Source organism: Oncorhynchus masou, chromosome 13 (assembly GCF_036934945.1).
Source record: "Oncorhynchus masou masou isolate Uvic2021 chromosome 13, UVic_Omas_1.1, whole genome shotgun sequence".
NCBI classification, from domain to species: Eukaryota; Metazoa; Chordata; class Actinopteri; order Salmoniformes; family Salmonidae; genus Oncorhynchus; species Oncorhynchus masou.
The window spans coordinates 64,941,368-64,968,867 of NC_088224.1; the positions used below are offsets into that span (position 1 = coordinate 64,941,368).

Here is a 27,500-nt window from a genome sequence, read left to right on the forward strand (position 1 = left end):
GGTGCTGTGTCTAGGTGGGTCCTCCCTCAGGCCTGGAGCCAGGGTTTATCTTACACCTAATGGGCCGTGCCTCTTTGAAGATGGTGTTTGTCTGCTGTACAAATCAACCTTATCTGATTACTACAACTGCAGGTCTGGGACTCCACACACAGATCTGATTACCTCACTAGCGCAGAGATGGAGCTGAGCCAGTCTAAAGCCTGCCCTGTTTGGTTTGTCTGTAGGGAAAGACACTGGCAGCTGCATAAACCCAGACTCCCCACACTCTTGGTTTGATCTTGTCACACACTTTGTCTACATCCCAAATGGGACCCTATTCCCTACATAGTGCACTCCTGGACAGGGCTCTGTTCAAAAGTAGTGCACTATATAAGGGATAGGGTGCCATTTCTTGGTTTGTTCTCCACAAACACTCGGTTTGTTCCCGTCCTAGATACAGGAGGACAGGTGTATTTGTCCTGTTTGTGCACCCTGTCAGCCTATTACCAATTCAAGGCACTTTCTTACTGTCCCTGACAACAATGCCTTCAACCACAAATCCTCAGGCTTTGTCTAAAGCAACAGTTTTCCCAGCTTGTCTGACTGGCTAATACTGTGAGATGATGATATCCAACCCTGTTTAAATAGTTGAAAAGTGTTATGGTATTCTTTGAGTCAAGGATTATGTGTGATTTAGTAAGGTGTTAGAAGGGATATAATTTTACACCTGTCTGATAAACATAGATATTAGCCTGTCTATTAAACATAGATATCAGCCTGTCTATTAAACATAGATATCAGCCTGTCTATTAAACATAGATATTAGCCTGTCTATTAAACATAGATATTAGCCTGTCTATTAAACATAGATATTAGCCTGTCTATTAAACATAGATATCAGCCTGTCTATTAAACATAGATATCAGCCTGTCTATTAAACATAGATATCAGCCTGTCTATTAAACATAGATATCAGCCTGTCTATTAAACATAGATATCAGCCTGTCTGATAAACATAGATATCAGCCTGTCTGATAAACATAGATATCAGCCTGTCTATTAAACATAGATATCAGCCTGTCTATTAAACATAGATATCAGCCTGTCTGATAAACATAGATATTAGCCTGTCTATTAAACATAGATATCAGCCTGTCTATTAAACATAGATATCAGCCTGTCTGATAAACATAGATATCAGCCTGTCTATTAAACATAGATATTAGCCTGTCTATTAAACATAGATATCAGCCTGTCTATTAAACATAGATATTAGCCTGTCTATTAAACATAGATATCAGCCTGTCTATTAAACATAGATATCAGCCTGTCTATTAAACATAGATATTAGCCTGTCTATTAAACATAGATATTAGCCTGTCTATTAAACATAGATATCAGCCTGTCTGATAAACATAGATATCAGCCTGTCTATTAAACATAGATATTAGCCTGTCTATTAAACATAGATATCAGCCTGTCTATTAAACATAGATATTAGCCTGTCTATTAAACATAGATATCAGCCTGTCTATTAAACATAGATATCAGCCTGTCTATTAAACATAGATATTAGCCTGTCTATTAAACATAGATATTAGCCTGTCTATTAAACATAGATATCAGCCTGTCTGATAAACATAGATATCAGCCTGTCTATTAAACATAGATATCAGCCTGTCTGATAAACATAGATATCAGCCTGTCTATTAAACATAGATATCAGCCTGTCTATTAAACATAGATATTAGCCTGTCTATTAAACATAGATATTAGCCTGTCTATTAAACATAGATATTAGCCTGTCTATTAAACATAGATATCAGCCTGTCTATTAAACATAGATATCAGCCTGTCTATTAAACATAGATATTAGCCTGTCTATTAAACATAGATATCAGCCTGTCTATTAAACATAGATATTAGCCTGTCTATTAAACATAGATATCAGCCTGTCTATTAAACATAGATATCAGCCTGTCTATTAAACATAGATATCAGCCTGTCTGATAAAAATAGATATTAGCCTGTCTATTAAACATAGATATCAGCCTGTCTATTAAACATAGATATCAGCCTGTCTGATAAACATAGATATCAGCCTGTCTATTAAACATAGATATCAGCCTGTCTGATAAACATAGATATCAGCCTGTCTATTAAACATAGATATCAGCCTGTCTATTAAACATAGATATTAGCCTGTCTATTAAACATAGATATTAGCCTGTCTATTAAACATAGATATTAGCCTGTCTATTAAACATAGATATCAGCCTGTCTATTAAACATAGATATCAGCCTGTCTATTAAACATAGATATTAGCCTGTCTATTAAACATAGATATCAGCCTGTCTATTAAACATAGATATTAGCCTGTCTATTAAACATAGATATCAGCCTGTCTATTAAACATAGATATCAGCCTGTCTATTAAACATAGATATCAGCCTGTCTGATAAAAATAGATATTAGCCTGTCTATTAAACATAGATATCAGCCTGTCTATTAAACATAGATATCAGCCTGTCTGATAAACATAGATATCAGCCTGTCTATTAAACATAGATATCAGCCTGTCTGATAAACATAGATATCAGCCTGTCTATTAAACATAGATATCAGCCTGTCTATTAAACATAGATATTAGCCTGTCTATTAAACATAGATATTAGCCTGTCTATTAAACATAGATATCAGCCTGTCTGATAAACATAGATATCAGCCTGTCTATTAAACATAGATATCAGCCTGTCTATTAAACATAGATATCAGCCTGTCTGATAAACATAGATATCAGCCTGTCTGATAAACATAGATATTAGCCTGTCTATTAAACATAGATATTAGCCTGTCTATTAAACATAGATATCAGCCTGTCTATTAAACATAGATATCAGCCTGTCTGATAAACATAGATATTAGCCTGTCTATTAAACATAGATATCAGCCTGTCTATTAAACATAGATATCAGCCTGTCTGATAAACATAGATGTCAGGTGTTTTGCTTGAACACAGTATACAGTAACAGATATCTCTCTTATTTAGCATGCTTTGAAAAGCTGTTCATGTATAATTTCCTTTTACAGTGTTTATTTAGATTAAATGAATGCATCAGATCAAATGAGTATTTGGCTGAGTTACTATAGTACTGTTTTATCAGATGGACACATTAGTTCTATGTGGAGGTATTTTTCATTCAGTATTAGCCTCTTCTCCTCCTTCTCTCTGCTTTCCTCCTCTCCTATCTTCCCATTTATCTGTGTCACTTTGAGATGAGAAACACCAGACCAGCCTAGAGGTGTGATCATCATCGTCATGGAAACAGGGTTTATGCCTGTGGCGATATCACCACCATTAAATTCATTAATGTATTCACCATGGCTGTGTCTGAAATGACATCCTATTCCCTGCGTAGTGTTCTGTATAGGGAATATGGTTCCATTTGGGACCGAGCCTATATCCAGTTCCTCTGTGAAGGACCAGGCTTCTACTGTTCAGTAGTCTGGAGAGATGGGTTGATTTGGTCCATTTTCACACACAAAAAAATGAGTAAAGCGCTCATATAATTCATATAATTCAGAGCCAACAACTGCCACTCCAGTTTACCTCAAATCTGTTTATTTTCCCAGAATGTACAGTAAATGAGCCCAGGGTCCTGCTCTTACTGTGAGAGCCGTTACGCTCAATCAACACCCTTCCTGTGTTTCTGGTTGTTTGAGTCAGCTGTGATGTTAGTTGACAGCAACTTCCCAAGAACCAGCCCTATTCACAGCACGCAAAGTACCGAGTGGGAGAAGGGGATAAAGAGAGAGAGAGAGAGGGATAAAGAGAGATAGAGAGAGGGATAAAGAGAGAGAGAGAAAGCGAGAGAAAGTGAGAGCGTGTGAGAGGAACAGAAAAGTGTGGGGGAGATTGACTCTAGAGGAATCTGGGCTCAGGAAAGTACTAATTGCAGACAGGCAGGCCTGAACTCCTCCAACTCCTCTACATTCGCACACACAAACACAAACACACTCCTCTACCAGAGTCCACTACACTGCACCGGCTCCTTTCAATCAGACACAGAAATAAAGCTTTCAACCAGACACAGAAATAGAGCTTTCAACCAGACACAGAAATAGAGTGATGCCTTCAGGGTTCGAGTCTTTGCATTTACATTCTGTACATCTTACAGAATAACATCCACTCAAATGTACTATACTGTAATTCAGGTGCTTTAAGGGCTAGAAATTACTAGTGTTGTGTTGTCATTTAGTTCTGTCCTCAGAAGCAATTGTAGTTGAAAGTGGGTTATTACAAATTCAACTCAATAATTACATCAGACGGTATCCAGCTGCGAAACTGACTGAAACATGATCCTGATGTATAACATCTTCCTGTGTTTCCTCTCCTCCACAGCTCCAGTATTCTACTTCGGAGGCACAGACTACCGTGTGGATGAGAGTGATGGTTATGTGGAGGTCAAGGTGTATAGGACAGGCACTGACCTCTCTAAAACAGCCACGGTCACTGTACGCTCCAGGAAAACAGACCCTGTCTCTGCTGAAGGTAGATACAATACAACACAACACACTGTATGTCTATGACAGCACACTGTCTACTGAAGGTCAGTGTTCCTGTCCCTACAATACAACGCACTGCTCTCACACAGGGGACTGTACTACAATACACTGTCTTTGTGTTACAGCACACTGGCTTTAACGCTTTATTTATAAAGAGCCATTTTGAGCTTAGGGAAGGTTAACCAGGTGGAACAATATGCTTTAGTCCTCCTCAGGGTTTGTCTGTCTGTCACTCTGGTGGTGTGGAAGCAGAGAGAACGCCCAGAGTCCTCCTCAGGGTTTGTCTGTCTGTCACTCTGGTGGTATGGAAGCAGAGAGAACGCCCAGAGTCCTCCTCAGGGTTTGTCTGTCTGTCACTCTGGTGGTGTGGAAGCAGAGAGAACGCCCAGAGTCCTCCTCAGGGTTTGTCTGTCTGTCACTCTGGTGGTGTGGAAGCAGAGAGAACGCCCAGAGCAACGCAGGCTGGATGTGTTGGGATGTTATATGACCTCTGGAATGTAAACAGTGCTCTGCTCAGCCCCAGCTATTGACCAGAACCCATAGCAGATAGGGTGCCATTTGGTATTTAACCCCAGTCTGGTAGCTGTTGGAAGGTGCAGAGGAGGGTAGGCCTTCAGGGATGGGAGGGACAGGGTTGGGTGGGACAAGGTTGGGAGGGAAAGGGTTGGGAGGGACAAAGTTGGGAGAGACAGGGTTAGGAAGGGACAGGGTTGGGAGGGACAGGGTTGGGAGGGACAAGGTTGGGAGGGACAAGGTTGGGAGGGACAGAGTTGGGAGGGACAGAGTTGGGAGGGACAAGGTTGGGAGGGACAGAGTTGGGAGGGACAGAGTTGGGAGGGACAAGGTTGGGAGGGACAGAGTTGGGAGGGACAAGGTTGCGAGGGACAAGGTTGGGAGGGAAAAGGTTGGGAGGGAAAGGGTTGGGAGGGACAAAGTTGGGAGAGACAGGGTTAGGAAGGGACAGGGTTGGGAAGGACAAGGTTGAGGGACAAGGTTGGGAGGGACAGAGTTGGGAGGGACAAGGTTGGGAGGGACAAGGTCGGGAGGGACAGAGTTGGGAGGGACAAGGTTGGGAGGGACAAGGTCGGGAGGGACAGAGTTGGGAGGGACAGAGTTGGGAGGGACAAGGTTGGGAGGGACAGAGTTGGGAGGGACAAGGTTGCGAGGGACAAGGTTGGGAGGGACAAGGTTGGGAGGGAAAGGGTTGGGAGGGACAAAGTTGGGAGAGACAGGGTTAGGAAGGGACAGGGTTGGGAGGGTCAAGTTTGAGGGACAAGGTTGGGAGGGACAGAGTTGGGAGGGACAAGGTTGGGAGGGACAAGGTTGGGAGGGACAAGGTTGGGAGGGACAGAGTTGGGAGGGACAGAGTTGGGAGGGACAAGGTTGGGAGGGACAGAGTTGGGAGGGACAAGGTTGGGAGGGACAGAGTTGGGAGGGACAGAGTTGGGAGGGACAAGGTTGCGAGGGACAAGGTTGGGAGGGAAAGGGTTGGGAGGGACAAAGTTGGGAGAGACAGGGTTAGGAAGGGACAGGGTTGGGAGGGACAAGGTTGGGAGGGACAGAGTTGGGAGGGACAGAGTTGGGAGGGACAAGGTTGAGAGGGACAAGGTTGGGAGGGACAGAGTTGGGAGGGACAATGTTGGGAGGGACAGAGTTGGGAGGGACAAGGTTGGGAGGGACAAGGTTGGGTGGGACAGTTGGGAGGGACAATGTTGGGAGGGACAAGGTTGGGAGGGACAGAGTTGGGAGGGATAAGGTTGGGAGGGACAGAGTTGGGAGGGATAAGGTTGGGAGGGACAGAGTTGGGAGGGGCAAGGTTGGGAGGGACAGAGCTGGGAGGGACAAGATTGGGAGGGACAGAGTTGGGAGTGACAAGGTTGGGTGGGACAAGGTTGGGAGGGAGAGGGTTGTGAGGGACAAAGTTGGGAGAGACAGGGTTAGGAAGGGACAGGGTTAGGGAGGGACAAGGTTGGGAGCGACAGGGTTGGGAGGGACAAGGTTGGGAGGGACAAGGTTGGGAGGGACAGAGTTGGGAGGGACAAGGTTGGGAGGGACAAGGTTGGGAGGGACAGAGTTGGGAGGGACAAGGTTGGGAGGGACAAGGTTGGGAGGGACAGAGTTGGGAGGGACAGAGTTGGGAGGGACAAGGTTGGGAGGGACAGAGTTGGGAGGGACAGTGTTGGGAGGGACAGAGTTGGGAGGGACAGGGTTGGGTGGGACAAGGTTGGGAGGGACAGGGTTGGGAGGGACAGGGTTGGGAGGGACAGAGTTGGGAGGGACAGTGTTGGGAGGGACAGTGTTGGGAGGGACAGAGTTGGGAGGGACAGTGTTGGGAGGGACAAGGTTGGGAGGGACAGAGTTGGGAGGGACAGGGTTGGGAATAAATCTGGATTGAGTAAAGACAGGGAATTGTAGACTGAAACCCTCACACACTGGTGTATAAGTCTGGATAAAGAGAGTATCTATATATCTCCTGAAACTAAAACCTTCCCCTTGCCTGCAGCCTTCCTCTTATCTCCTGCCCCGAGCACTCCTCATTGTCACGCCCTGGCCTTAATTATCTTTGTTTTCTTTATTATTTTGGTTAGATCAGGGTGTGACATGGGTTTTTTATGTGTTTTGGCTAGTCTAGGGGTTTGTATATTTATGGGGCTGTTTCACTGTCTAGGTAAATTGTATGTCTATGGTTGCCTAGATTGGTTCTCAATTAGAGGCAGCTGTCTTTCGTTGTCTCTAATTGGGAACCATATTTAGGCAGCCATATTGGGTATTTGGGTATTTTGTGGGTGATTGTTTCCTGTGTCAGTGTTTGTGCAACCATGGACACCTACCACGCTGCGTATTGGTCCGATCCTTGTTTCACCTCTTCAGAGGAAGAGGAGGAAATCAAATCAAATCATCAAATCAAATCAAATCAAATTTTATTTGTCACATACCCATGGTTAGCAGATGTTAATGCGAGTGTAGCGAAATGCTTGTGCTTCTAGTTCCGACAATGCAGTAATAACCAACAAGTAATCCAACTAACAATTCCTAAACTACTGTCTTATACACACAAGTGTAAGGGGATAAAGAATATGTACATAAGGATATATGAATGAGTGATGGTACAGAGCAGCATAGGCAAGATACAGTAGATGGTATCGAGTACAGTATATACATATGAGATGAGTATGTAAACAAAGTGGCATAGTTAAGGTGGCTAGTGATACATGTATTACATAAGGATGCAGTCGATGATATAGAGTACAGTATATACGAATGCATATGAGATGAATAATGTAGCGTAAGTAACATTATATAAGGTAGCATTGTTTAAAGTGGCTAGTGATATATTTACATCATTTCCCATCAATTCCCATTATTAAAGTGGCTGGAGTTGAGTCAGGGTCAGTGTGTTGGCAGCAGCCACTCAATGTTAGTGGTGGCTGTTTAACAGTCTGATGGCCTTGAGATAGAAGCTGTTTTTCAGTCTCTCGGTCCCAGCTTTGATGCACCTGTACTGACCTCGCCTTCTGGATGATAGCGGGGTGAACAGGCAGTGGCTCGGGTGGTTGATGTCCTTGATGATCTTTATGGCCTTCCTGTAACATCGGGTGGTGTAGGTGTCCTGGAGGGCAGGTAGTTTGCCCCCGGTGATGCGTTGTGCAGACCTCACTACTCTCTGGAGAGCCTTACGGTTGAGGGCGGAGCAGTTGCCGTACCAGGCGGTGATACAGCCCGCCAGGATGCTCTCGATTGTGCATCTGTAGAAGTTTGTGAGTGCTTTTGGTGACAAGCCGAATTTCTTCAGCCTCCTGAGGTTGAAGAGGCGCTGCTGCGCCTTCTTCACGATGCTGTCTGTGTGAGTGGACCAATTCAGTTTGTCTGTGATGTGTATGCCGAGGAACTTAAAACTTGCTACTCTCTCCACTACTGTTCCATCGATGTGGATAGGGGGGTGTTCCCTCTGCTGTTTCCTGAAGTCCACAATCATCTCCTTAGTTTTGTTGACGTTGAGTGTGAGGTTATTTTCCTGACACCACACTCCGAGGGCCCTCACCTCCTCCCTGTAGGTCGTCTCGTCGTTGTTGGTAATCAAGCCTACCACTGTTGTGTCGTCCGCAAACTTGATGATTGAGTTGGAGGCGTGCGTTGCCACGCAGTCGTGGGTGAACAGGGAGTACAGGAGAGGGCTCAGAACGCACCCTTGTGGGGCCCCAGTGTTGAGGATCAGCGAGGAGGAGATGTTGTTACCTACCCTCACCACCTGGGGGCGGCCCGTCAGGAAGTCCAGTACCCAGTTGCACAGGGCGGGGTCGAGACCCAGGGTCTCGAGCTTGATGACGAGCTTGGAGGGTACTATGGTGTTGAATGCCGAGCTGTAGTCGATGAACAGCATTCTCACATAGGTATTCCTCTTGTCCAGATGGGTTAGGGCAGTGTGCAGTGTGGTTGAGATTGCATCGTCTGTGGACCTATTTGAGCGGTAAGCAAATTGGAGTGGGTCTAGGGTGTCAGGTAGGGTGGAGGTGATATGGTCCTTGACTAGTCTCTCAAAGCACTTCATGATGACGGAGGTGAGTGCTACAGGGCGGTAGTCGTTTAGCTCAGTTACCTTAGCTTTCTTGGGAACAGGAACAATGGTGGCCCTCTTGAAGCATGTGGGAACAGCAGACTGGTATAGGGATTGATTGAATATGTTCGTAAACACACCAGCCAGCTGGTCTGCGCATGCTCTGAGGGCGCGGCTGGGGATGCCGTCTGGGCCTGCAGCCTTGCGAGGGTTAACACGTTTAAATGTTTTACTCACCTCGGCTGCAGTGAATGAGAGACCGCATTTTTCCGTTGCAGGCAGTGTCAGTGGCACTGTATTGTCCTCAAAGCGGGCAAAAAATTTATTTAGTCTGCCTGGGAGCAAGACATCCTGGTCCGTGACTGGGCTGGATTTCTTCCTATAGTCCGTGATTGACTGTAGACCCTGCCACATGCCTCTTGTGTCTGAGCCGTTGAATTGGGATTCTACTTTGTCTCTGTACTGACGCTTAGCTTGTTTGATAGCCTTACGGAGGGAATAGCTGCATTGTTTGTATTCAGTCATGTTACCAGACACCTTGCCCTGATTGAAAGCAGTGGTTCGCGCTTTCAGTTTCACGCGAATGCTGCCATCAATCCAAGGTTTCTGGTTAGAGAATGTTTTAATCGTTGCTATGGGAACGACATCTTCAACGCACGTTCTAATGAACTCGCACACCGAATCAGCGTATTCGTCAATGTTGTTATTTGACGCAATACGAAACATGTCCCAGTCCACGTGATGGAAGCAGTTTTGGAGTGTGGAGTCAGCTTGGTCGGACCAGCGTTGGACAGACCTCAGCGTGGGAGCTTCTTTTTTTAGCTTTTGTCTGTAGGCAGGTATCAGCAAAATGGAGTCGTGGTCAGGTTTTCCAAAAGGGGGGCGGGGCAGGGCCTTATATGCGTCACGGAAGTTAGAGTAACAGTGATCCAAGGTTTTTCCGCCCCTGGTTGCGCAATCGATATGCTGATAAAATTTAGGGAGTCTTGTTTTCAGATTAGCCTTGTTAAAATCCCCAACAACGATGAATGCAGCCTCCGGATAAATGGTTTCCAGTTTGCAAAGAGTTAAATAAAGTTCGTTCAGAGCCATCGATGTGTCTGCTTGGGGGGGGATATATACGGCTGTGATTATAATCGAAGAGAATTCTCTTGGTAGATAATGCGGTCTACATTTGATTGTGAGGAATTCTAAATCAGGTGAACAGAAGGATTTGAGTTCCTGTATGTTTCTTTCATCGCACCATGCCTCGTTAGCCATAAGGCATACATACCCACCCCTCTTCTTACCAGAAAGGTGTTTGTTTCTGTCGGCGCGATGCATGGAGAAACCCGTTGGCTGCACCGCTTCGGATAGCATCTCTCCAGTGAGCCATGCTTCCGTGAAGCACAGAACGTTACAGTCTCTGATGTCCCTCTGGAATGCTACCCTTGCTCGGATTTCATCAACCTTGTTGTCAAGAGACTGGACATTGGCAAGAAGAATGCTAGGAAGTGGGGCACGATGTGCCCGTCTCCGTAGTCTGACCAGAAGACCGCCACGTTTCCCTCTTTTTCGGAGTCGTTTTTTTGGGTCGCTGCATGCGATCCATTCCGTTGTCCTGTTTGTAAGGCAGAACACAGGATCCGCGTCGCGAAAAGCATATTCTTGGTCGTACTGATGGTGAGTTGACGCTGATCTTATATACAGTAGTTCTTCTCGGCTGTATGTAATGAAACCTAAGATGACCTGGGGTACTAATGTAAGAAATAACACGTAAAAAAACAAAAAACTGCATAGTTTCCTAGGAACGCGAAGCGAGGCGGCCATCTCTGTCGGCGCCGGAAGGTGTAGGTTTAGATGCTCATCTTCCTCGCTCTCTCTCTTTCTCTTTGTTGCTCTCTTTCTCACTCCTCCTCACTCCTCTCTCTCCTCCCCTCCTCCCTTTCTCTCTCCCTTCCCACTGTCTCTCTTTCCCTCTCACTTCTTAATTATCTCTTCTCCAGCCCTCAGCTAAATATTATTTCTATCTAAACTGCCATCCCAAACAGACACACATACTGTAGCTTTATAAAGCAGTTCAAAGCAGAGGGACACACAAAGCTGGTTCAGAAACACACAGTTGGGTCTGTGGGACAGACGTCCATAGCTACTGTAGGGTTGGAAGCAGTCGGGGGTAAAGGCCATGCCATCAACACCCTGCCTCTTCATTGCTCTGAGTGGATGAAGAACATGTTTACACCCTCCTGGTGACCTAGGGAGATATATCCTAATCTCAGCTTGTTACCTGTATAAAAGACACCTGTCCACAGAGGCAATCAATCAATCAGATTCCAAACTCTCCACCATGGCCAAGACCAAAAAGCTCTCCAAGGATGTCAGGGACAAGATTGTAGACATACACAAGGCTGGAATGGGCTACAAGACCATCGCCAAGCAGCTTGGTGAGAAGGTGACAACAGTTGGTGCGATTATTCGCAAATGGAAGAAACACAAATGAACTGTCAATCTCCCTCGGCTTGGGGCTCCATGCAAGATCTCACCTCGTGGAGTTGCAATGATCATGAGAACAGTGAGGAATCATCCCAGAACTACACGGGAGGATCTTGTCAATGATCTCAAGGCAGCTGGGACCATAGTCACCAAGAAAACAATTGGTAACACACTACGCCGTGAAGGACTGAAATCCTGCAGTGCCCGCAAGGTCCCCCTGCTCAAGAAAGCACATATACATGCCCGTCTGAAGTTTGCCAATGAACATCTGAATGATTCAGAGGACAACTGGGTGAAAGTGTTGAGATGAGACCAAAATGGAGCTCTTTGGCATCAACTCAACTCCCCGTGTTTGGAGGAGGAGGAATGCTGCCTTTGACCCCAAGAACACCATCCCCACCGTCAAACATGAAGGTGGAAACATTATGCTTTGGGGGTGTTTTTCTGCTAAGGGGATAGGACAACTTCAAACGTACAAAATCAAATCAAATACTTTTTTCCCTCACTGTATGTACTGTTGAGAGGAAGCAACATTTGATCAACATGTTGTGGCATTTCCTTTCATCTAACTCACCTCTACTGATGATACTCCTGTGAATTATAGAGTCATAGGAGACCTAGGCCCATATGTATCAAGTGTCTCGAGTAGGAGTGCTCAGTCCCTCTCTCTCCTCTAGTGGGTATTGACTCTTTCTCCTCTCCTCTAGCCGGTGTGGATTACGTCGGTATCAGCAGGAACCTGGACTTCGCCCCGGGGGTCAGCCAGCAGACATTCAGGGTTACCATCCTGGATGACCTGGGTCAGCCGGTGCTGGAGGGGACCGAGACATTCGAGCTGATCCTCCGCATGCCCATGAACGGCATCCTGGGAGAACCGGGGAAGGCCACCATCTTCATCAACGACTCCGTCTCTGACCGTGAGTGAATCGTGCTGATATACTGCGTCCCAAATGCCACCTTATTCCCTATGTAGTGCACTACTTTTAACCAGGGCCCATAGCATCTAGTCAAAATGAGTGCACTATATGGGGAAAAGGGTGCCATTCGGGACACAGTTCGAGTCACAACGTATCTGACTGTGAGTGAACCTAGCTGATTTAGTCACCACGTATCTGATTTGTCAGAATGCGTCTAATTATCAATGAACTATAAATATAGATTAAAACGGGCACTGGCATTTCATTCAGAAGTTGAGAAACATATCATACCTTGCTCTGACAAAACAGGGCATCTCCGAAACTTACCAACACCAGTAAAGACGATTGAACAATGCCACCAATTAAAACTTTGGTATTACATTACTGTAAGTGTCCATATACATGCATTTATAAAGGCTTATAGTGCATTATAAGATCAGCTGTAGACAGTTATGAGCATTATGTCATGGTTATGATCCACACTGTTTCTCTATGCACTTGATCTAATGTAGATGATTTGTTGATGTGATTGTCCTCTAACAGTGCCCAAGGTGCAGTTCCATGATGCCATGTACATGGGGCATGAGAACTCCGGTCAGATCTCAGTCGTGGTGTATCGTAGTGGAGACATCAGTTACAGGTCAACGGTCCGCTGTTACACCAGACAGGGCACCGCTCAGGTCATGATGGACTTCAACGAACGACCCAACACAGACGCTTCCATCATCACCTTCCTACCAGGTAACACTGAAAACTATTCTGTAAAACACTGTAAATAAACATGTAACACTGAAAACTATTCTGTAAAACACTGTAAATAAACATGTAACACTGAAAACTATTCTGTAAAACACTGTAAAAAAACATGTAACACTGAAAACTATTCTGTAAAACACTGTAAATAAACAGATAACGCTGAAAACTATTCTGTAAAACACTGTAAAAAAACAGGTAACGCTGAAAACTATTCTGTAAAACACTGTAAAAAAACAGATAACGCTGAAAACTATTCTGTAAAACACTGGAAAAAAACAGGTAACACACTAACACAAGGAACACCTCGTAGGCCAAAAGGGTATCGTTTTTTTCAACAACTGGTTACCCCTTTTTGCTAATCTCTCTCAATCTCTCTCTTTTCTACCATCTCCATCTCTCTATCCCTTCCCTCTCTTTCCAGGGGAGGTAGAGAAGCCGTGTGTTCTGTCCTTGGTTGATGACACGGAGCATGAGGAGGAGGAGGAGCTGAGGCTGGTGTTGGGGTCGCCCCGCAGTGAGTCTCCTTTCGGAGCGTCCATCGGGAAACAGAATGAGACTCTGGTCAAGATCAAGGACGAGGCAGACAGTAAGACTGACTGACTCATAGATGTAATCATTTCACCTGTAGAAAATAAAAATTGCTCACTCTATAATAGTCCCAGATACTTATTGCATTACTTCCCTTATTTTCTCAAGTTCATAATCTGCTAGTCTGCATCTTGTTCATTTGTTTTAGGGTGTGTGTCTTCAACTCATTCTACTCTGTGTGTCTGTTTGTAACATTGCTGAGTTCACACTGCTCCATGTCTGACTCTGTGACTCCCATCCATGTTATCCCCAGAGGCCATCATCAAGTTTGGGGAGACTAAGTTCAGTGTGAGTGAGCCTAGCGGGGCAGGCCAGGTGTCCATGGTGAAGATCCCAGTGCTGAGGGTAGGAGACACCTCCAAGGTGTCTGTGGTCCGCGTCCACACCAAGGACGGATCAGCCACCTCCGGAGAGGACTACCATCCTGTATCTGAAGGTGAGAAATGTCACAACCTCTCACATCAATACGGCCATGAGTGTTTCCTGACAGGGTGATCTGATTGGGATCCTGACCCTATGGAAATAATCCTCTTGATAAGGTAACTCGGTATCTGCAGTGTTTAGATGTTTCCTCTCTAACTTAGAACCATGTTGTTGTTGTTTACCCCAGACATTGAGTTCAAGGAGGGTGACACAGAGCACTACATCGAGGTGGAGATCTTGTATGATGGAGTCCGAGAGATGAGAGAAGCCTTCACTGTCCACCTGAAACCTGATGAGAACATGGTGGCTGAGACGCAGGTGAGGACTGGAACAATAGCATCACTCAGACTCAGCAATATGACGTTGACACAAGTAGCAGGAAGAACGGAGGGTATTGCAGATAAGCGGGTACGCTTCACTTACCTTCAATGTGATAGCTGAGGGACAAGAACAAGAGAGAAGTTTAGTTGTTGCGTTAGTCGCCCTTGATACATCACTACCTTTAACAACACTTCTATGTTTGATCTGTTTTTGTTCTGTCTGTCCTCAGATGAGTAAGGCCATTATCTACATAGAGGAGACCAACAGCATGGCGGACGTCACCTTCCCCTCCGTCCCCCAGGTGTTCTCCTTACTGCAGTATGACGACACCTCCAGGGCCAGAAATACCCCCTTGGTGGCAGGCTACCCCGTCGTCTGTGTCACGGTACGGAGAATGGTTTGTCAGGGACTTTTAACCTCCCAGTCCAGAGGTTCGTCCCAAATGGCACCCTATTCTCAGTTTAGTGCACTACATTTGGCCAGAGTCCCATGGGGAAGTGCATCATTGCATTCACAGTCTGGTCTTAATTTACTTTCAAAACTAAGTTGTTTCTTTGGTTTAGGAATATGTCAATTAGGATTCAATTAGGATTTCATTTGATATTGAAGCACAGGTGAGTGATGTTGATGAACAATGCACATTTTCCCTTGGACTATATTACAGTATATTTTGCCTCATTTCCAAACACTTTCTCCTCTCTCCTCCCTCCCTCTCTCACTCCCTCCTCATTCTCTCCTCACTCCCTCCTCCCTCTCTCCCTCCCTCAGGCTTGTAACCCTAAGTACCCTGACTACGACAAGACTGGCTCCATCTGCATCAGCGAGCACATCAATGACACGCTGACACGCTATCGATGGTTGGTCAGCGCTCCAACCAGCCTGGACGGGGTCACCAGCTCCATGAGAGAGGTGGACTTTGATACCTTCTTCTCCTCCTCCAAGATCATCACCTTGGACTCTGTCTATTTCCAGGTAGAGAACATATTATCAGTGAACTGAGTGTGAATTTGGACTGGCTCAGTCAAAGAAAAGACCTAAAGTGAATGATTGAGAAGGCTGTATTGCTGTGATTGAGATGACTATTGATGTGATTGAGATGACTGTATTGATGTGATTGAGACGACTGTATTGATGTGATTGAGAAGGCTGTATTGATGTGATTGAGAAGGCTGTATTGATGTGATTGAGATGACTGTATTGATGTGATTGAGACGACAGTATTGATGTGATTGAGAAGGCTGTATTGATGTGATTGAGAAGGCTGTATTGATGTGATTGAGTTGACTGTATTGATGCGAGATGCCCACCACTACTAAGTGAATGATCCAGTTGACTGTATTGATGTGAGATGTGTGTCTCTCCCTCCAGGCTGGCTCTAGGGTGCAGTGTGCAGGCCGGGCTGTGAACTCTAACGGAGACGAGGGCCTGGAACTCAGCAGCTCCATAGTCTCCATCAGTATAGAGAATGGTATGTGCCAGCCTCGTGTGGTGGGTACAGTGGGCGCTGAGCCCTTCTCTGCCAAGCTACGCTACACCGGAGCAGAGGACCCAGACCACCCCAACCTCATCAAGATCACTGTCACCATGCCACACATAGACGGTGAGGAATACAGAGACTTCTCGTTTCTCTCTATTTCTCTTTCTCTCTCTCTCTGTCATTCTTTCTCATTCTCTATTTCACTCTCCCGCCCCTGCCTTTCTCTCTCCTAACCCTCTGTCTCTCCTCTCCTCTCTCCTTTCCTCTCCCAGGCATGCTCCCTGTGGTCTCCACCCGTCCTCTGTCTAACTTTGAGCTGACGTTGAGTCCTGATGGTACTCGTGTGGGGAACCACCGCTGTTCTAACCTGCTGGACTTCACCGAGGTCAAGACCCGCCACGGCTTCATTACAGACGCCACCAAGAACCCTGAGGTGATCGGGGAGACCTCTCCCTACCAGTACAGCGCCCCCCTAAGGGGATCCAGCGTACTGCGCTTCTACAGGAACCTCAACCTAGAGGCTTGTCTATGGGAGTTCACGAGTTACTATGACATGTCTGAGCTACTGTCAGACTGTGGAGGGACCATCGGTACAGACGGACAGGTGAGAGAGCTGTGTGTGTGTGTGTGTGTGTGTGTGTGTGTGTGTGTGTGTGTGTGTGTGTGTGTGTGTGTGTGTGTGTGTGTGTGTGTGTGTGTGAGTGCCTGTGGGGGCACTATCAGAACAGACAGACAGGTGAGCTGCCCCATCCCACCAGACCCCTGACCAATTGCAGAATAAGTAGGGGAAGTGGTGTCATGATGATTTCTTGGGAAGTGGTGTCGTGATGATTTCTTGGGAAGTGGTGTCGTGATGATTTCTTGGGAAGTGGTGTCATGATGATTTCTTAGGAAGTGGTGTCATGAGGATTTCTTGGGAAGTGGTGTCATGATGATTTCTTTGGAAGTGGTGTCATGATGATTTCTTGGGAAGTGGTGTCGTGATGATTTCTTGGGAAGTGGTGTCATGATGATTTCTTTGGAAGTGGTGTCATGATGTTTTCTTAGGAAGTGGTGTCATGATGGTTCCTTAGGAAGTTGTGTCATGATGATTTCTTGGGAAGTGGTGTCGTGATGATTTCTTGGGATGTGGTGTCGTGATGATTTCTTGGGAAGTGGTGTCATGATGATTTCTTTCGAAGAGATGTTGTGATGATTTCTTGGGAAGTGGTGTCAGGATCATTTCTTGGGAAGTGGTGTCATGATGATTTCTTGGGAAGTGGTGTCATGATGATTTCTTGGAAAGTGGTGTGATGATGATTTCTTGGGAAGTGGTGTCATGATGATTTCTTGGAAAGTGGTGTCGTGATGATTTCTTGGGAAGAGATGTTGTGATGATTTCTTGGGAACAGATGTTGTGATGATTTCTTGGGAAGAGATGTGATTATTTCTTGGGAAGAGATGTTGTGATTATTTCTTGGGAAGAGATGTTGTGATTATTTCTTGGGAAGAGATGTCAGGATTTACTTGCTCAGTATTTGACCTCCAGTTTTTTCCTGCAACAGTTCTTGTAATTTTCCTATTCACCAACCGAATCCTTTACAGCCACATCTCTGTTACAGTGGGGCAAAAAAGTATTTAGTCAGCCACAAATTGTGCAAGTTCTCCCACTTAAAAATATGAGAGAGGCCTGTAATTTTCATAGTTGAAGGGTACCTTCAACTATGACAGACAAAATTAGAAAAAAAATCCAGAAAATCACATTGTAGGATTTTTAATGAATTTATTTGCAAATTATGGTGGAAAATAAGTATTTGGTCACCTACAAACAAGCAAGATGTTTGGCTCTCACAGACCTGTAACTTCTTCTTTAAGAGGCTCCTCTGTCCTCCACTCATTACCTGTATTAATGGCACCTGTTTGAACTTGTTATCAGTATAAAAGACACCGGTCCACAACCTCAAACAGTCACACTCCAAACTCCACTATGGCCAAGACCAAAGAGCTGTCAAAGGACACCAGAAACAAAATTGTAGACCTGCACCAGGCTGGGAAGACTGAATCTGCAATAGGTAAGCAGCTTGGTTTGAAGAAATCAACTGTGGGAGCAATTATTAGGAAATGGAAGACATACAAGACCACTGATAATCTCCCTCGATCTGGGGCTCCACACAAGATCTCACCCCGTGGGGTCAAAATGATCACAAGAACGGTGAGCAAAAATCCCAGAACCACACGGGGGGACCTAGTGAATGACCTGCAGAGAGCTGGGACCAAAGTAACAAAGCCTACCATCAGTAACACACTACGCCGCCAGGGACTCAAATCCTGCAGTGCCAGACGTGTCCCCCTGCTTAAGCCAGTACATGTCCAGGCCTGTCTGAAGTTTGCTAGAGAGCATTTGGATGATCCAGAAGAAGATTGGGAGAAAGTCATATGGTCAGATGAAACCAAAATGGAACTTTTTGATAAAAACACAACTCGTCGTGTTTGGAGGACAAAGAATGCTGAGTTGCATCCAAAGAACACCATACCTACTGTGAAGCATGGGGTTGGAAACACCATGCTTTGGGGCTGTTTTTCTGCAAAGGGACCAGGACGACTGATCCGTGTAAAGGAAAGAATGAATGGGGCCATGTATCGTGAGATTTTGAGTGAAAACCTCCTTCCATCAGCAAGGGCATTGAAGATGAAACATGGCTGGGTCTTTCAGCATGACAATGATCCCAAACACACCGCCCAGGCAACGAAGGAGTGGCTTCGTAAGAAGCATTTCAAGGTCCTGGAGTGGCCTAGCCAGTCTCCAGATTTCAACCCCATAGAAAATCTTTGGAGGGAGTTGAAAGTCCGTGTTGCCCAGCAACAGCCCCAAAAAAAATCACTGCTCTAGAGGAGATCTGCATGGAGGAATGGGCCAAAATACCAGCAACAGTGTGTGAAAACCTTGTGAAGATTTACAGAAAACGTTTGACCTCTGTCATTGCCAACAAAGAGTATATAACAAAGTATTGAGATAAACTTTTGTTATTGACCAAATACTTATTTTCCACCATAATTTGCAAATAAATTAATTAAAAATCCTACAATGTGATTTTCTGGATTTTCTTTCTCATTTTGTCTGTCATAGTTGAAGTGTACCTATGATGAACATTACAGGTCTCTCTCATCTTTTTAAGTGGGAGAACTTGCATAATTGGTGGCTGACTAAATACTTTTTTGCCCCACTGTAGCTACCCCTCTCAGACGTTGTTCTTCTAAAGCCCATCTTAACCTCACCACTAATAACTAACCAAACACAGGGCTTTATGGATTCCCACAACTCTTCACGAGGCCTGCTATTTATCTTGTCAAAATGGCTTCTCCAACATTCACAGCATTATTAAACCCTTCTGCTCTTTTTTGTGCTGTGCTCTTTAAACAGCTGCTGCTGTGTTGAGTGAGGGTCCGCTCTTACAGGTCTTAAATTCCCTCCCTACTTCTCTCTCTCTCTCGCCCCCCCTCTCTCTCTCTCTCTCGCTCCCCCTCTCTCTCTCTCTCTCTCTCTCTCTCTCTCTCTCTCACTCTCTCTCTCTCTCTCTCCCCCTCTCTCCCTCTCTCCCTCCCTCCCTCCCTCCCTGAGTGGAGATCTCAAACCCTGGTCACATGGTTCAGTGCTCCTGTCATGTAGATTTCCCTTGGAAACCTCCAGTCACTTCAGTGTAGTTAAACCCCAGTCAGTCTATTAGTTCACTAGCACTTAATTAAGCAGGCTGCGGTCATAAAGAGATGCCTACAGAGAGGAGAGATGCCTGCAGAGAGAAGAGCTGCCTGCAGAGAGAGAGAGAGCAAAGGTCCTGGTATGGTTAAGGTCTCCTCACGCTACACACACACACACACACTAACACACACACACACACACACAGGAGCTAAGGACATGTTGTGGTAAAGATCTCCTCACGCTACAGATCCTCCCTGCTGTAGATCATCAACTAGACGCTCCCTAGCAGTCTGTGTGTGTGTGTGTGTGTGTGTGTGTGTGTGTGTGTGTGTGTGTGTGTGTGTGTGTGTGTGTGTGTGTGTGTGTGTGTGTGTGTGTATGTGTGTGTGTGTGTGTGTGTGCGCGTGCGTGTGTAAAGGTAAGAAATCAACAGTGCATGTAGAATTTATGAGAGGCTAACTACTAACACAATTTAAGGTTAAGCATATTGTATGGTTGAAAAGGCACCAACTCCATGGAATATCATTACATTCTATATGAAGTGAAATTCCATGTTGCAAGATAAATGATACTGTAAATGGATATTGCATGCAAACATGGATGAGTTAAGATACATAGGAAGTATAAGATAATATTTGATGGAGGCGGTGATCATCATTCTCTTCTAAAGTAAACTTCCTCCACACTTTATGACTTTCCGTCTGACAGGTTGTAATCCAGCGTTAGCCCATTTGTTTACGTTGAAACTGAAATAAGTTCAGATTCTGACCAGACAGCTTTGTGGGAGAGGTCGGAGTTGATCAGCACTTTGATAATCCTGAATGTCAGGGTCTGCCTTAGTACTGTGTACCATCACTGGTTTAACTTGGTCAATGGCCCTCCTATCTGCAGATTTGACGTGCTGTTGCTAGTCGCTGACAGCCATGTGACAACAGACTGAGGTTCTTTAAGTATCACTGTGTTGATTTAAGTAAGATCCATAACTAAGAGAGAGAATGAGACCCCGCCAGGTACTACAGACATGTCTCTATTCACCCAGAAACCCTATACCCCTACTGCAGGGTCTGCCTGTGTCACATCCATATGAGTTGTACTGTAAGCTTCAATCAGTGTGGCCAGTAAGAACAAACAGAAAGACTCAATAGCTCTTGTCTAGAGGAACATTATTTGTGCCCCTGTGTTGTCTCTGACCTGAGAGGCCCTTAAGGGTCTGATCGACTGACTGGGAGGCTGGGGGGCTGAGTGGACAGGTTGAGGAGTACAGAGAGACTGAGTCCGACCAAGCTTGGGCCCCCAGACTGGCCTCTCACCGTGCTGGGACTGACTCTGTCACTGTGTCTGTGTGTCATGGTGAGAGGCTTTGTCCCCAGCTTATCAGACCACAGGAATCCATTAGGTCTCAGCAGGCAGTGCCAGGGTCATACAGCAAATCATCTGCCTCAACTCTCTCTGGGTTCTACCAGTTCTCTGAGATCTCTCTCCTCTTTCCTTCTCTCTTTCCTTTCTCTCTCTCGCTCGCTTTTCTCCTCTTCTTTCTCTCTCGCCACCCCCCCCCTTCTCTCTCGCCCAGGGCATAGGCAGGTCCCAGCATGAAGGGAGAGCTAGTGCAGACAGGTACCCCTCTCGTAGGTCACCGGATGGAGCAGATACCATTCAAATCCCTTTACTCTCTCTCTCTCCTCCTTCCTTCTCTCTCTCCTTTCTCTCTCTCTCTCTCGCTCTCTCTCTATCTTTCTCCCTCCATTTCTATCTCTTTCTCTCTCTCTTGCTCTCTCTCTCTTTCTCCCTCCCTTTCTCTCTCTCTCTCTCTCTTTTTCCCTCCCTTTATCTCTTTCTCGCTCTCTCTCTTTCTCCCTCCCTTTCTATCTCTTTCTGTCTCTTTCACACTCTCTCTCTCTCTATCTTTCTCCCTCCATTTCTATCTCTTTCTCTCTCTCTTGCTCTCTCTCTTTCTCCCTCCCTTTCTCTCTCGCTCTCTCTCTCTTTCTCCCTCCCTTTATCTCTTTCTCTCTCTCTCTCGCTCTCTCTTTCTCCCTCCCTTTCTATCTCTTTCTGTCTCTTTCACGCTCTCTCTCTCGCTCTCTCTTTCTCCCTCCCTTTCTTCCACTCTCTCTCTCTCTTTCTCCCTCCCTTTATATCTCTTTCTCCCTCCCTTTCTTTCACTCTCTCTCTCTTTCTCCCTCCCTTTCTATATCTTTCTGTCTCTTTCGCTCTCTCTCTCTCTCTTTCTCCCTCCCTTTCTCTCTCTCTTTCTCCCTCCCTTTCTATATCTTTCTGTCTCTCGCTGTCTCTCTCTCTTTCTCCCTCCCTTTCTATATCTTTCTGTCTCTTTCGCTCTCTCTCTCTCTTTCTCCCTCCCTTTCTATCTCTTTCTCTCTCTCTCGCTCTCTCTCTCTCTTTCTCCCTCCCTTTCTTTCACTCTCTCTCTCTTTCTCCCTGCCTTTATATCTCTTTCTGTCTCTTTCACGCTCTCTCTCTATCTTTCTCCCTCCATTTCTATCTCTTTCTCTCTCTCTTGCTCTCTCTCTTTCTCCCTCCCTTTCTCTCTCGCTCTCTCTCTCTCTCTTTCTCCCTCCCTTTATCTCTTTCTCTCTCTCTCTCTCTCTCTCTTTCTCCCTCCCTTTCTATCTCTTTCTGTCTCTTTCACGCTCACTCTCTCACTCTCTCTTTCTCCCTCCCTTTCTTCCACTCTCTCTCTTTCTCCATCCCTTTATCTCTTTCTCCCTCCCTTTCTTTCACTCTCTCTTTCTCCCTCCCTTTCTATATCTTTGTCTCTTTCGCTCTCTCTCTCTCTCTTTCTCCCTCCCTTTCTCTCTCTCTCTCTCTTTCTTTCTCCCTCCCTTTCTCTCTCTCTCTCTCTCTCTTTCTCCCTCCCTTTCTCTCTCTCTCTCTCCCTCCCTTTCTTTCACTCTCTCTCTCTTTCTCCCTCCCTTTATATCTCTTTCTGTCTCTCTCTCTCGCTCTCTCTCTCTTTCTCCCTCCATTTCTATATCTTTCGCTCTCTCTTTCTTTCTCCCTCCCTTTCTGTCTCTCTCGCTCTCTCTTTCTCCCTCCCTTTCTATCTCTTTCTGTCTCTCTCGCTCTCTCTCTCTATCTTTCTCCCTCCCTTTCTGTCTCTCTCGCTCTCTCTTTCTCCCTCCCTTTATCTCTTTCTGTCTCTCTCGCTCTCTCTCTCTATCTTTCTCCCTCCCTTTCTATCTCTTTCGCTTTCTCTCTCTTTCTCTCTGGTTCTTTGTCTTGCTGTAGTCTAACTGTTGTTTAAGGGTTCCAAGTACAATAGAACAAATCAACCGCCTGGATTGTTATGTCTTGATAGGATGATTAACTTCAGTATGGGATGGTTTTATCCTCATTGTTGACAAATCAATAATTGAATAACATAACCAAAAAATTCACCAGTTGTAAATGTAATGGTTTGCTATTGTTGCTATATATCTGGATTCAACTCTGTTGGAAAGATACCATCTCTCTGAAATGTGGCCAGTGTAAATTTCAGAGTCAATGTAAACCTTGAATCCATAAGAGCTCCAGTAGTACTAGTACAGCCCATACAGTACAGCACTGTGTATATACACTGAGTGTACAAAACATTAGGAACACATTCCTAATATTGTGTTGCACCCCCCTTTTCCCTCAGAACAGCCCCAATTCGTCCGGGCATGGACTACAAGATGTTGAAAGGGATGCTGGCGCATGTTGACTCCATTGCCTCCCACAGTTGTGTCAAGTTGGCTGGATGTCCTTTGGGTGGTGAACCATTTTTGAAACACACGGGAAACTGTTGAGCTTGAAAGCCCTGCAGCGTTGCAGTTCTTTACACAAACCGGTGCGCCTGGCACCTACTACCATACCCCGTTCAAAGGCACATACATTTATTGTCTTGCCCATTCACCCTCTGAATCCATGTCTCAAGGCTTAAAACCCTTCTTCAACCTGTCTCCTCCCCTTCATCTACACTGATTGAAGTTGATTTAACAAGTGACATCAATAAGGGATCACAGCTTTCACCTGGATTTACCTGGTCAGTCTGTGTCAAGGAAAGAGCAGATGTTTTTAATGTTTTGTACACTCAGTGTATATTAAGTGGTACGATGCTGTCTGCTGATAGTAACACTTATTGATCACGCTATATGCACTTCAGCACTACGTAAGCCGCCGTAACACCCTCTATATGTCACCTGCTATATGTATTACATACATAATCACATGAATCTATAGAATATAAGACCAAGCCATAATCATACATCAAGTTATGAGTGGGTCTGAATACTGTTCCCATGAGGTATTTGTTAGGTTATGAGTGGGTCTGAATACTGTTCCCATGAGGTATTTGTTAGGTTATGATGGAGTCTGAATACTGTTCCCATGAGGTATTTGTTAGGTTATGAGTGGGTCTGAATACTGTTCCCATGAGGTATTTGTTAGGTTATGAGTGGGTCTGAATACTGTTCCCATGAGGTATTTGTTAGGTTATGAGTGGGTCTGAATACTGTTCCCATGAGGTATTTGTTAGGTTATGAGTGTGTCTGAATACTGTTCCCATGAGGTATTTGTATGTACTTCTATCAACTTCTATTTCTCTCTCTCTCTCCCTCTCTCTTTCTCCCCCTCTTTCCATTCAATTCAATGTAAGGACTTTATTGGCATGGGAAACATATGTTTACATTGACAAGGCAAGTGAAATAGATAATAGACAAAAGTGAAATAAACAATAGAAAATTAACAGTAAACATTACACTCACAAAGCCTCCCCCCCCCCAAAAAAAAACCCCATTTCAAATTGTCACAATCGCTGTCGTCGTGAAAATGACTGGACCAAGGTGCAGCGTGGTGAGCGTACATTTTTCTTTATTATAAATGTCGCTAATAAAACAAGAAAAACGACGGTGAAGCTTACTAGGGCTATACAGGCCATTGACAAATACAAAAGGAAAAAAGGCTGCCTAAGTAATGATTCCCAATCAGAGACAACGATAGACAGCTGACCCTGATTGAGAACCATACCCGGCCAAAACATAGAAACACAGAACATAGAGTTTCCCACCCGAGTCACACCCTGACCAACCAAACATAGAGAATAAAAAGATCTCTACGGTCAGGGAGTGACACAAATGTCATATTATGTCTATGTACAGTGTTGTAATGATGTGCAAATAGTTAAAGTAAATAAAAAATAAATAAATAAACATAAACATAGGTTCTATTTACAATGGTGTTCTTCACTAATTGCCCTTTTCTTGTGGCAACAGGTCAAAAATCTTGCTGCTGTGATGGCACACTGTGGTACTGTCTTTCACCCAACAGATATGGGAGTTTATCAAAATTGGATTTCTTTTCTAATTCTTTGTGGGTCTGTGTAATCTGAGGGAAATATGTTTGGCAGGAGGTTAGTAAGTGCAGTTGTTTTTTTGTAAATTCTTTCCAATGTGTCAAGTAATTATCTTTTGTTTTCTCATGATTTGGTTTGGTCTAATTGTGTTGCTGTCCTGGGGCTCTGTGGGGTGTGTTTGTGTTTTTGAACAGAGCCCCAGGACTAGCTTGCTTAGGGAACTCTTTTCCAGGTTCATCTCTCTGTAGGTGATGGCTTTGTTATGGAAGGTTTGGGAATCGCTTCCTTTTAGGTGGTTGTAAAATTTAACGGCTCATTTCTGGATTTTGATAATTAGCGGGTATCGGCCTAATTCTGCTCTGCATTGATTATTTGGTGTTCTACGTTGTACACTGCGGATATTTTTGCAGAATTCTGCATGCAAAGTCTCAATTTGGTGTTTGTCCCATTTTGTGAATTCTTGGTTGGTTAGCGGACCCCAGACCTCACAACCATAATGGGCAATGGATTCTATAACGGATTCAAGTATTTTTAGCCAGGTCTTAATTGGTATGTTGAATTTGATGTTCCTTTTGATGGCATAGAATGCCCTACTTGCCTCTCAGATCATTCACAGGATGGACCCGTACAAATCAGCTGGGCTTGACAATCTGGACCCTCTATTTCTGAAACTATCTGGCGCCATTGTCGCAACCCTTATTACCAGCCTGTTCAACCTCTCTTTCATATCGTCTGAGATCCCCCTCTTCAAAGGGGGAGACACCCTGGACCCAAACTGTTACAGACCTATATCCATCCTGCCCTGCCCATCCTGCCCTGCCTATCTAAGGTCTTCGAAAGCCAAGTCAACAAACAGGTCACTGACCATCTCGAATCCCACCGTACCTTCTCCGCTGTGCAATCTGGTTTCCGAGCCGGTCACGGGTGCACCTCAGCCACGCCCAAGGTACTAAACGATATCATAACCGCCATCGATAAAAGACAGTACTGTGCAGCCGTCTTCATCGACCTTGCCAAGGCTTTCGACTCTGTCAATCACCATATTCTTATCGGCAGACTCAATAGCCTCTTTTTTTCTGATGACTGCCTTGCCTGGTTCACCAACTACTTTGCAGACAGAGTTCAGTGTGTCAAATCGGAGGGCATGCTGTCCGGTCCTCTGGCAGTCTCTATGGGGGTGCCACATGGTTCAATTCTCGGGCCGACTATTTTCTCTGTATATATCAATGATGTTGCTCTTGCTGTGGGCGATTCCCTGATCCACCTCTACGCAGATGACACCATTCTGTATACTTCCGGCCCGTCCTTGGACACTGTGCTATCTAACCTCCAAACAAGCTTCAATGCCATACAACACTCCTTCCGTGGCCTCCAACTGCTCTTAAACGCTAGCAAAATCACATGCATGCTTTTCAACCGTTCACTGCCTGCACCCGCACGCCCGACTAGCATTACCACCCTGGATGGTTCCGACCTAGAATATGTGGACATCTATAAGTACCTAGGTGTCTGGCTAGACTGTAAACTCTCCTTCCAGACTCATATCAAACATCTCCAATCTAAAATCAAATCTAGAATTGGCTTTCTATTCCGCAACAAAGCCTCCTTCACTCACGCCGCCAAACTTACCCTAGTAAAACTGACTATCCTACCGATCCTCGACTTCGGCGATGTCATCTACAAAATAGCTTCCAATACTCTACTCAGCAAATTGGATGCAGTTTATCACAGTGCCATCTGTTTTGTTACTAAAGCACCTTATACCACCCACCACTGCGACCTGTATGCTCTAGTCGGCTGGCCCTCGCTACATATTCGTCGGCAGACCCACTGGCTCCAGGTCATCTACAAGTCCATGCTATGTAAAGCTCCGCCTTATCTCAGTTTACTGGTCACGATGGCAACACCCACCCGTAGCACGCGCTCCAGCAGGTGTATCTCACTGATCATCCCTAAAGCCAACACCTCATTTGGCCGCCTTTCGTTCCAGTTCTCTGCTGCCTGTGACTGGAACGAATTGAAAAAATCTCTGAAGTTGGAGACTTTTATCTCCCTCACCAACTTCAAACATCTGCTATCTGAGCAGCTAACCGATCGCTGCAGCTGTACATAGTCTATCGGTAAATAGCCCACCCAATTTTACCTACCTCATCCCCATACTGTTTATATTTATTTACTTTTCTGCTCTTTTGCGCACCAATATCTCTACCTGTACATGACCATCTGATCATTTATCACTCCAGTGTTAATCTGCAAAATTGTAATTATTGGCCTACCTCCTCATGTCTTTTGCACACAATGTATATAGACTCTCTTTTTTTCTACTGTGTTATTGACTTGTTAATTGTTTACTCCATGTGTAACTCTGTGTTGTCTGTTCACACTGCTATGCTTTATCTTGGCCAGGTCGCAGTTGCAAATGAGAACTTGTTCTCAACTA

At 45.2% G+C, this 27,500-nt stretch overlaps 1 protein-coding gene across 1 annotated transcript in view; it reads left to right on the plus strand.

The window, feature by feature from the left end:
- Positions 1-27,500, plus strand: part of LOC135552840 (FRAS1-related extracellular matrix protein 2-like) — a 124,739-nt gene that overhangs the window by 89,423 nt on the left and 7,816 nt on the right. The window contains exons 9-18 of the mRNA XM_064984733.1: positions 4,383-4,532; positions 12,281-12,490; positions 13,034-13,231; positions 13,668-13,832; positions 14,088-14,270; positions 14,445-14,575; positions 14,808-14,963; positions 15,347-15,550; positions 15,947-16,178; positions 16,328-16,659. Coding sequence (XP_064840805.1) covers positions 4,383-4,532; positions 12,281-12,490; positions 13,034-13,231; positions 13,668-13,832; positions 14,088-14,270; positions 14,445-14,575; positions 14,808-14,963; positions 15,347-15,550; positions 15,947-16,178; positions 16,328-16,659 — 1,961 coding nt within the window. The remainder of the gene's footprint in view (positions 1-4,382; positions 4,533-12,280; positions 12,491-13,033; positions 13,232-13,667; positions 13,833-14,087; positions 14,271-14,444; positions 14,576-14,807; positions 14,964-15,346; positions 15,551-15,946; positions 16,179-16,327; positions 16,660-27,500) is intronic.